The sequence below is a fragment of the Notolepis coatsorum genome (assembly GCF_963971535.1).
Source record: "Notolepis coatsorum genome assembly, chromosome: 4".
Classification (NCBI taxonomy): Eukaryota; Metazoa; Chordata; class Actinopteri; order Aulopiformes; family Paralepididae; genus Notolepis; species Notolepis coatsorum.
Window position 1 is genome coordinate 139003803 of NC_140168.1, and position 11838 is coordinate 139015640.

The following is an 11838-nucleotide window of genomic DNA, read 5'->3' on the forward strand; positions in this document are numbered from 1 at the left end:
ACATATTTCTTGATGTTTCCTTTTTTTAAGTAAGTAAAGAGGCCTACAAATACAAACATACACATACAAATATACAGTAGTTTCATTACAAAATTTAAAAAAAGAATATATTAAAAAAAATATTAAAAAAAATTACAAATACTTATTTTTTGCCACAAGTATCGGTATCGGTCGATTGTGTTAGTTGAACAATCGGTATCGGTATCGTGGCCAATTTTCATATCGGTGCATCCCTAGTTGAAACTTGTTGTGTGCCGTGTTGGTCAGGACTCCCTGGAAGAAGAGATCTTGTATCTCAATGGGACATTCCTGGATAAATAAAATTTAAATAAAAAATTGTCAAGCACATTCTACACATACCTGAAATTCAGACTGCAGAGCGTTAGGCTTAGTGCTTTGTGTGCAATTTTTAAACCTGGACGGCGACTTCAAGGACCGTGTCCTCGGCATAACTCAAAGCAGCAGCTCTTATTGGCTAGATGTGAGCAAACTGTGCAGCCCTTGATTTGTGCCTCGATTTCAGGAACACACCTGTGTGTGACGCACCCTAACGTTTTATTAATCCTCATTCCGCGCTTATCGTCCCGGCCAGATTCCCTCTCTTGACTGAACATTCTGCATTGCTTGCTTCTGTTGTTTGCTCGTCACCGACTCTGAATTGTGATCTAGTGAAACATTGCCTTTCTTTGCTTTTCTCCTGCTTCAGGCCAATCTGCATGGGCCGCCAGTTCCCAAGACATACTGCGGTGATGTGATCACTGCACTGACTGTTGCAGCTGTTCTTATTGATCTAACATGAACTAATATATATTTTTTTTTTCACATTTTCAGACGCCAACTCCAAACTAGCACCATGGCAGTCAGACTGTGTGATGTGGCTTCTCTTCTAAGAAGTGGCTCGTGGGCGGCTGAACCTTGGACTGGGGTCTGTGGAAATTCTTTCTCTTGTATTTAATTAAATTTTAATTTAAGTCTAGGGCTGGGCAATTAATCAAAAAAAAATCTCGCGATCTCGATTCATAGACCTATGCAATCTCATTTCTAAGTTATGACAATTAATTTTTTTTATAAAAAAAAAAAAAAAAAGGTTATTACATATATTTTTTTTAACTTTTTAAATGATTTTATTGAAGAAATAGAGAATCGGGATTCACATTTTAGCAAGAATCGCCCAGCCCTAGTCTCAGTGCTTACTAGTGGTTACGCTGCTGGAGTGGCCAGTATGACTTAATAGACCATAGTGTCTTTATACCTGTATCACTGTACATAATAATACTACAACTCTGTACATACATCTGATTAGCACTATTACTCAGTAGTACTCATTTATATATTTTATACCCAGTTTAACACTTTGATTACCGGCCATAACATGGTCAAAACATGGTTGAATGCTGCCACCCACTTCAATGATAGCGTTGTGAACGCATAATCTCTGTCTTAAATTATGGCTATGTGTCTAATCTGACCGTCGTTTATCAATGACTTGTTTGCAGTCAACAATGTCGAGACGGATTGTTTTTTAATCTGTTCATTTCCATTTTATAGCATTTCGAAAAGCCCTAGTTTTTCAGGAAAATATATAGATTCCGTGATAAGCGCCCGTTACTGGAATATTCTGGCATACACAAAAACGTTGTCATTTTTAAATGCTAGATTATCGATAGTATGTGTATTTATGCACGCTAGGGAAGCGGGCTGAAAAATCGATTATCTTATTTCCTGATCAGCGCGCACACACACACACACACACATATATACACACATAGGGCACACGTTGATATATCTGTGAAAAAAGCTCTGATTACCCTAAGACTGGTAAAATGTATTCCTTACCTCAGATCAGATGTTATCCAAAAAGACTATTCCAATTCCTGATCGCCATACCAAATATCGGTCGCGTTTATTGATTCAGCGTTGGGTGCTGGAAGAAATGGTTCTCTTCAGATGCCTCGCCGGAGAGTAACATGACGAGGCTGGACCGCGCCCTGACCCCCCCCCCCCCCCCCCCCCCCCCATCAGTCTAAACCAATGGGGTGCAGTTACACAGGGCGAGACGATAGGGGGCGGTATTTTCCCAATTGAGCTCAGAGAGAGTCTACAACACTAGCGTGAGGCTCGATTGATGAAATATGAATTCAAATCGCTAATAAAAAAAATACGACAAACAAACACTATATAGCGTTGCCGGCACTAAACTGGCGGCATGAACTAACGACAAAACGCGTCCCTGGTACTCAAAGTGTTAATCACCTGTACATTGTTTATTACTATTGCACTTTACTGTTACATTTGTACTCCGGTTGGATGTGTTTTTGTTGTACTTGTGCTGTATGATGACAATAATCTAATCTCAGACCATACCAATGACTCATAGCTCAGTCACGTCTGGATGCTCAAATCTAATTAACGCCTGTGTTCAATTTTGCATTGATGGCACTTTTCTTTTTGTTGTCGTGCATGAAAAGCACCCAAGTTGGGTCGTATGTACTGCATGTTATGCGACTGTATTGGTCTAATACTGTGTCCTGCAAACTCTGGCCTCTGTGCACAAGTTATGTCTAAATGTGATGGGTTTCAGAATTGGAATGTCACATTCGTGTGATTTTTCTCTTAAACTGATTGCACTTTGGATATGTTAACAAACTGCACTTTAGATATGTTAACAAACTGCACTTTGGATATGTTAACAAACGGCACATTGGACATGTTAACAAAAGGACGTCTCTTCATACATGAACTTGCTTCTGGACTTAACATCTTAAAACATTAGCTATAAAAGTCGCCGTTAGTACCGCCTGTTGTCGGGCTGCTCAGGCCGCTTTCTTTACAAATGGCCTATTTTACTAAATTAAACGTTTTGTTCTGGTTGCGACATTTAACCTTGACATTTTTAAATGCATCACATGTCATGCTTTTGTTTTGTACCATTGTACCTAATATGGTACCAATGCAAGGTCTTAACCATTTATTTGGCAAAGAAACAAACGAGAAAAAAAAGAAGAAAAAACACTGTTGCCTCATTAACCCTTTAACTACCACACTACCAAACGGTAGGGGTGGACGGTATAAACGGTATACGGTATAAACGGTATGAATTTGCTCTACGGTATGGATTTTGACTATACCTTGTAACCGGTAGAGCAGCTCTAAAATAGCAATGACGTCATGTAACCACAGCGCGACTATTTCACTCGCATTTGCCCCTAAAAATAGATAGAATTAGTCATAGATGATGGATATGTGCAAACTGGAAAAAGTAATTTAGGAGGCTTCGCGCAGTGGGCGTGTCAACACGCAATTGTCATTTCATAATAAACACATATCACTGCGGCGCACAGCAAGTTTCAATTTCAGTTCCTGGCATTTTTAACCAGTGGAGAAAGGTAAGATTTCCCTGTCGTTTTTCTTATATGAATTATTCTACGTTAATAAAACATACCTGGTGATCAACTACAGTTTGCTGTGAACATTATGATGTGTGTAGTGATAACGACGGCTGGGCAGCGGGGCTGGATGCTGGATTTTGCGAGAATCATATGCAGCCGCAGAATCCACCATAACCCACCCATCTGTACCGGCACAGTGCAGTACTCCAATTCAGCCATTGGCAATTCAGCCGTTGGGTGGGGGGCGCTGTTGAGCCGGGCCTGTAACCGGACCTGAAAGCGCCCCTACTCTGCGGCTCTGCAGTTGCATACTAATAATAATAATAATAATAATACTTCGTTTTATATAGCGCCTTTCAGAGGACCCAAGGTCGCTTTACATAAGGGGGGGGGGGGGGGGAGATAACAAGTCAACAAACATAGTGGACAGACACATTCGTTGGGAGCAGCACGGAGTCTCGACTCAGGACTTATTTTATTTGGAATATAATGACTGTATACGCAAAACTAGCCTAGTTTTAAGTTAAAATATTATAAATCTACATGCCTTGAGGATGTCATTATTTATATAGCCTGCCTATCAGGCAAAAAAAAAATTCTAACGGAAACACTGATACCGTGATATATACCGTTACCGTCTATGCTTCAAATTATACCGTGATATAAATTTTAGACTATACCGTCCACCCCTACCAAACGGTTAACCCTTTCACTGCCACACTACAGCCGGTTAGCCGTCTCTAGTGTGGCAGTGAAAGGGTTAACCTTCTGTAGTGTGGTAGTGAAAGGATTAACACCCCTAAGCTCTCTGTTTTCATACAAAGGCAAGGCTTCTACAGATGTACGGCTCTGCACACACTGCAGACTTGATGAGTGATTACACCTTCAAGCGCATTCAAAATACGAATGACCTGCGCTATTGATCTGTGAGCGAGTTCTTCTTTTGCTTATGTTCTTAAGAACAAAAGGACTGAGAGGTTGTCAGGGACAACTTTCTCCTCGAGCTAATGGCCACAGTAACAAGGCAGCTCGGAAATTGACTTTCTCCCCCCTTTCCTATTCCTCTGCCGCTTGGTCTCCTTAATGCACAGTGGTTGTTAAGGTTTGATTAAATTTGGTCGTGTTGACCTAGAATTAGATTTTCCATGAGGCATCGTCAAGTAATGTCTGTACAGAAACACAGCTTGCGTTGCCTCCTTGTGTGAACGTTCTTTTTAAAATAATGTCTGTTAGTGTTGTCAAAAATATCGATCTTTCGATACATATCGATTCTGAATATTGAACAGTTTCAATACTAATTTCCCGCAATATCGATACTTTCTGCACTATCGATACCAGCTAGTTTTCTCGCTGTCTTCTCTCCTACAGCAAGTTGCTGACATACACACTCGCACACGCTGCTGCAGTGCTTGCATTGCCCCTCCCCCTCACAGACCCGTCTTGTCAACAAATCCTCTCATTCGCTCCGAAGATAGCAAGTGCAGATCCTCCGCAACTTGTCGTGATGGCTCCTTTATTTTTTATTTTTTTAAATCTTTTTCCTCCTTTATTTTTCCGTTTTTCTCCCCTCCCAATGTTAGTCGTTATGCCAATTCCCAATCCCCTTCCTGGTCGTTGCGCACTCTACCCCCTACCGTCGGTCTGGGAGGGCGGAGACTATCGCATTCTTCCTCCGACACATGTCTACCCAGCCCACCGCTTCTTTTCACCTGGCAGTGCGGACTCTCACTGGGAGAGTGTAACGTGTGGAAGGTCACACTACCTCCCTCCAGATCCTTCCCTTGCTGTGCAGGCGCCCCGACCGAACTGTAGGAGTCGCTGTTTACAACGACCAGGACCCACCCTTGCCGGGTTTCCCACCCTCCAACACTGCCAATTGTGTTAGTATGGGCGGTCGGCCAACCCGGAAGCACCACAGCTGGATTCGATCCCACTGTCTCTGTGGTGGTAGACAGACGCTTAGTCCGCTGCGCTACCCGGCCGTCCTGACAGCTCCTCTTTCAACATCACTGAAGCATTAAACAAAATGGTCCAGTAAACTATTCACTTTAGTTTAATACACAAGGCGTTGTCTAACATTATCTAGCTGGCTAGCTACTGATAGCTCATATCAACGGCTGATAACATCATTGGCGTTCGTTTTTGCAGCTGTTGGCTAGCGTTGGCTAGCTAGCTATTGTTCTTCCGTTGGCTAACGTTAGCTACTGTAGCTAGCTAATACGGGATGTGCTGGCTGGCTACCTTTTTTAATTCGCAATGGAGTGGCTAGCTAACTAACTGTACAAATCGATGTGATTGGCTGAGACCGTATTTTGTACGGTCGGCTGGCTGACTGTTGTGTTGTGGATTGGGGTGGCCAGCTGGCCAGCTGGCAGTTCGTAGTGCAGTAGCTGGCTGGATAGCTTTTGTATTGTGAATTAAAGGTAGCCGGCTGGCTAGCAGTTCGTAGATGCAGTGGCTGGCTAGATGGCTGTTGTTAAAGGTAGCCAGCTGGCTGGCTGGCAGTTTGTGGTGCAGTAGCTGGCTAGATAGCTGGCTAACGTTGGCCAATAATAGCTGTAACTGAATGATGTGATCTTATGAGTTTCAGGTCATAGGAAAATACTTTGACTATAATGGTCAGAAGTAAATTAACTTAGATGCTGTTATGCTTAACACGCAGTACTATTCACTTTACTTAATTTCTAAGATTAGATTAGATAATTTAGTTATTTTTAAATGTCTGAGAAACAAAGGGTTTTAAAAGTGTTATATTTCTCTTCTCTTATAGTACCAGAGAGAAGCTGAGGAGAAATGAGCAGCAACAAAAGCAAAATAAAATTATTATATATATATATATATATATATATATATATATATATATATATATATATATAAAATATTACATTTTAAGATTTAAAATGTTTCCCTGTGGTATCGAAAATGGTATAGAACAGGGGTTTCCAAAGTTTTCAGGCCGCGACCCCTGACATAACAGTGTCCCCCACTATTATAGGAGGTATAAAAATTAAATAATTTTTATTTTTTATTATTATAAATCTTTTTTTTATTTATTTTTTATTATAAATGGAAATTTATGGTTGAAACATGCAAACGTTCAAACGCACACACACTAAGCATTGGAGGCTTTTAACCAGGGCCAGACTGGGGAAGTCATTCAGGCCAGGAAATATAGTGCAAAATATAGCCCCAGTCAGGCCACTTTTTAAGCAGGGGGTCTGGGGGGGACAAAGACTGTTACAAAGACTTCATTTCCTGCATTTTGGTGCAGGAATGGTTTTATTTGTACCTTTTAAATGCCAGTGTTTGTGATGACATGACTGAAAAAAAAATAAAAACATTTTATATTTTTTTTAAATCATCTGGCAACCCCCCCCCCCCCCCCCCCCCCCCCACGGCGGCTCACGACCCTTTTTTCTGTATTTTTCTCCCATCCCAATTTAGTCGTTATGCCAATTCCCCCCCCCCTTCCTGGTCGTTGCGCGCATTTGCCCCCTACTTGCCGGTATAGGGAGGGTTGATATATACTATCACATGTAGGGATGGGAATTGATCAGATGTCATCGATACGATTCCATTATCGATTCTGCTTATCAATCCGATTCTTTATCGATTCCCTTATCGATTCCTGCTAACTTTATAATTTACATAAATAAATTGGAAATGCAACAGAACTAAGCTGGTTAGAAAAATACAAAAACTGTAAAAAAAATATATATATATATCCGCACAGAAACACAGCTTGCATTATTACCTCCTTGTGTGAAGAGAGTCCTTTTTTTTTTTGCTGTCCATCTGTTACATCGGGTTCTTTGTCCTTTATAATTGGCACGCTGTCATCATGACTTGGTTTCTCCTCTCTCCCTCTTCACCACGCTGTCATCGTGACTTGGTTACTCCTCTCTCCCTCTTCACCACGCTGTCATCATGACTTGGTTTCTCCTCTCTCCCTCTTCACCACGCTGTCATCATGACTTGGTTTCTCCTCTCTCCCTCTTCACCACGCTGTCTTCATGACTTGGTTTCTCCTCTCTCCGTCTTCAGCAGGTGATTGCTGCCATGGAAACCCAGCTGTCCAACGGGCCGACGTGTAACAACACGAGCAACGGGCCCTCCACCATCTCCAACAACTGCTCCTCCCCGGTGGAGTCGGGTAGCATAGAGGACAGTAAAACCAACCTGATAGTCAACTACCTGCCTCAGAACATGACCCAGGAGGAGCTGAAGAGCCTGTTCGGGAGCATCGGAGAAATCGAGTCCTGTAAACTAGTTCGAGACAAAATAACAGGTAATGCACAACACAAAGACATGACAGCTCTTGCCTTGATTGAAAATTGTATTAACAGATTGCAGAATGGGTACAGCTCAATACACACAATTGTTTTTTTTTTATCCACTTTTTCTCCCATTTTTCTATATTTTCTCCCATCCCAATTTCGTATCATCCAATTCAACCCTCCCCTGTCACGAACGCTGTTTCTTGCCTCCCACAAGCCGGCTGCAATGTGGACTAAGTCATACATAGCACAAGTCCCCTCCGGTACTTGAGGTAACAGCAGTCGCATCTTTTCACCTGCGCAGCTCGATCTCTCAGTGGCGAGGAGTAACGCGTGGGAGGCTCACGCTGCCGCCGACACTTCCTGATTCTACTGCGCAGGCGCACCAACCGACCTGTAGGAGTCGCTGTCCACAACCCCCGATCCCCACCCATCAGTTTCCCACCCCCTAATACGGCCAATGTGTATTAGTACGGACGACCAGCTAAACTGAAAGCAAATGTGGAGCGCTGGGCTCGAACAGGCGAGCCCAGCGTCTCCAGATTTCATGGCGAGCGCCTTGCCCACTACGCCACATAGCCCCCCCCAATACACACAATTGTTAAGGGGATATGAGCCATATCGGCCGATACCGATATGGCTTTTGGTTTTATATAAAAGAAATAAAAATTAATATATAATAAAAAAAATTTTTTTATAAAATATATATAGATATTATATAATTATACTTGTAGTTGTATTATCTGCAAGACATCGCCACCACGCAACAAGTCAAAATGCTCGCTATCTGCAAACCGCTCCACTGTCTTTCTTGTGTGTATACTCTGCTTTGGTCAAATCACATTCAGCATGCCCTCAGCAGGGTATATCTGCGGCTCTGCATATATACCCTACTCCCTCAGCTAGCCCCTTTTGTGACTGTGATGCAAGCCAGGAGCTCGAATATGCATCGAATCAATGTTATAAGACATTGATATCAGGAGCTATCTGTAGCTACTGCTAGCCGGCTAGATAACGTTAAGACAACGCCTCAGTGAACTATTTAGTTTACTTGGTCATTCCGTGTAAACAGGGAGCTAACGTGAGCTAACGTGAGCTACCTAACTAACGGAGGTATCATGCACTACTAGACTATTGCTGGATCATTTGTTGATCAGGAGCTATCAGTAGCTCGCCAGCTAGATACCGTTAGACAATGCCTCATGTACAGAGGTCGCATGCACTAGAGCAGACTATTGCTGGAGCTTGTTGACACGGGTTTGGGAGGGGCGGAGGAGGAGGAGGGGCCGTGCGCTGCAGCTCTGTGTGCTTGAGAGAGTCAGCGAGTGAGATCTCCGCTAAGAATTGGATCATGTTTTTCTATCGGTTTTCACGATCGGCGAAAATAAAGCATTATCGGAATTCACCGATCTCATATTTATACTGAATATCGGCCGATACCGATCGCTGGCCGATCGATCGGGGCATCCCTAATATAGAGACAGAAAGTCGATCAATGAAACATTTCAAATCATTAAAAACAACTGCAGACTGTGGTGATGTGGTTTGCTATTAAAGATTTAAACTGACCAAGAGATACTAATGAATTGCGTTTTAAACTGACCAAGAGATACTAATGAATTGAGTTTTAAAAGTGCATTGCAACACACTTCATGACTAGTATGTGCAATCTCCTCCCATGTTTTTTTTGTATCCCTTTCATCTCCTTTGTAATGAATTATACTTGCTTTTTGCCCCTAATTAAACAAGTGGCCTTGCATTCCAAGATTAGGCCTATACTTGGAGAGGCTCTCGCACTGGGTAAAGTGTTTTAATTAGATGCTATCTCTAAGTGGAAACCATTATGAAACCTACCCAGCAGCAAACCAGATTGACTCCATTAAGGTCTGATTTTAATTGTTAAAGATCACTGGTTTAATTTGCAGTGTGTGCATCCTCTCTACTGAGCCACGAGTACAAAAACCTTGCCAAGGAATGGCGTGCCTCACCGAACGTGGGAATTACTATGAAATATTCATACCTTTCATTGAGTGAGAGAGCTGTTTCCCTGGGTTGAATTATTATTATTTTTAGTTAGACGACCTTCATGGGAACTATTTGAATATTCAATGTTAATGTTACTTATATTGTGGTGGGTAAATGGAGCGTGTACATGTGACTTTGGACGGCTCTGGAAAACGAGCAACACAGCTGGTGGGGAGGCACTCACAGACGTGGCCTGTCGGACGTGAGCCGGTGGATAATGATGGGAGGTTGCTAGTACGGTAGATTCTCGGCGCTCGGTGTACGTCGTCGGTCAAGGTTACAGAGACCTTCCTCCCTTCCATCTGGTCGTCGTGACTCGGTCCGACTCTCGGGGACGACGTGGACCTCGCTGGCCTTTTCGAGGGGTAGGAGAAGCATCTGTTTTAATTAGCATTTCTCCCTGAAACATCCACAGCGCCTCTGCGTTGCTCGCTCCCCCTCTCTCCCAGTGGCTTTTTGTGATTTTTCTCCCCATCCCAATTTACCTCTCGTGCCAATTCTCCCTGTCCTGTCCTGATCGTTGCTCGCATATGCCCCCCACTGGCCGGTTGTAGGGAGGATAGAAGCCTTGGCATCACATGTCCCCTCCGATACACGAGGAGGCAGCCTGTCACATCTTTTCACCTGCCAGCGCGGACTCTCATTTGGCGAGGAGTAACGTGTAGGAGGCTCACACTGCCCCCGCCATTTTCCTGTCTTTGCTGTGCAGGCGCCCCAACCGACCTGTAGGAGTCGCTGTTCACAACGACCAGACTACCACCCATCGACTTCCCACCCGCTAACTCTGCCAATTGAGTCAGTATGACGGCCGGCCCAAGCCGGAGGCAACGCAGACAGCCGGATTCGAACCAAGTGTCTCTTGCGTTGGTGACAAGTGCAATGTCCGCTGCGCCACCCAGCCCTATTATTATTATTATTATTATTATTATTATTATTATTATTATTATTATTATTATTATTATTATTATTATTATTATTATTATTATTATTATTATTATTATTTTATCAAAATAAAACTAATTTAGTAAATGTTTGCATATCGGTGGCCACATTCAAATTAAATTAAAACGTGAATTTGTAAAATACTAAACATGTTATCAAGGCGTGTAAATCAAACAACATTATAAACTAAGCGCTATTTTTAGGTTTCTCTTTCACTTAGTTTTAACTTCACGTGAAGGAGAGATAAGCTCTAGAGAGACGACACGACGCGTCGCACAACGATACCGGAGGATTTGGAAAGATTTAGGATTGAAACGAGCAAAAGCTCGACAGGAGAGAAGAGCTCAGTGGACCAGACCGGCAAAAGTATGTGATCAATACACTACATTGATCCGTCCGTCAATGAACAGATGGAAAAGGACTGAAGGTATTACTGTCCGTTGGTTTCTTTTTTTAATTAACGTCAACTCTGTCCAACAAATGGATACTAGTCATTGAAAAGGAATTAAAAACGGACGTTAAAGATCAAAGTAAGCGGCTCTCTACATTCATTTTGTAAAATGTATTTATTAGTCATAGGAAATTCCACTTCACCGTGGCAACCCTCTGATGGACCCCTTGCATTGCCTCGTATTTGTCCTTGTTTTCCCTGCTCATAATTGCAGGTAATTTCTCTGTGGTATTTTTAGCCCCCGGGAAGCCCACGCTCATTAAGCGTAAGAGATGTGCACACAATCACCTCTGGCTCTGAAATATTCATAGTGTTAAATATTTCACAACGCTTACATATATGAGAGCGGCTGTCTGTTGCGTGCCTCTCGCAGCTCTCGCAGTTGGCTCTGCACCTAGTAATGCCCCCCCAAGTCTAAAAATTGCAAATGCTTTTGAGTATTTTTAGCTAAATGCCTTCGTGCAACCTCCTTCCCCACATCCTTTTCAATAAGCCATTCGTACCGTTTCTAAAGAGCCATTTCCAATTATTTATAATCGAGAACTCCTGAAGTTAGATGCATAATGTTGTGTGTTGTACAGTTAATTCCAGTTAGACCTAATTCATTAATTCAATCTTGAAAACAATCTTGTGAGAAATGTGTCTGAAGCGATTCCTCGAGGAACTCTCATTACTAAAAAAGCGTTGTTTAATCCATATTACTATATATATACGGCGCAGCGCTTTTCACGCCTGTGAAAGACTGCGCCGACCG

The 11838-nt window shown here is 42.6% G+C and overlaps 1 protein-coding gene across 3 annotated transcripts in view; it reads left to right on the forward strand.

The window, feature by feature from the left end:
• Positions 1 to 835: 835 nt before the first annotated feature.
• Positions 836 to 11838, forward strand: part of elavl2 (ELAV like neuron-specific RNA binding protein 2) — a gene marked incomplete at both ends in the record, with an annotated part of 166447 nt that continues 155444 nt past the window's right edge. Inside the window, 2 exons of one of the 3 annotated variants that reach the window (XM_084312460.1) lie at positions 836 to 925; positions 7434 to 7677. In XM_084312460.1, coding sequence (XP_084168586.1) covers positions 854 to 925; positions 7434 to 7677 — 316 coding nt within the window. The remainder of the gene's footprint in view (positions 926 to 7433; positions 7678 to 11838) is intronic. The other 2 variants (XM_084312459.1, XM_084312458.1) reach the window with 2 other exon arrangements.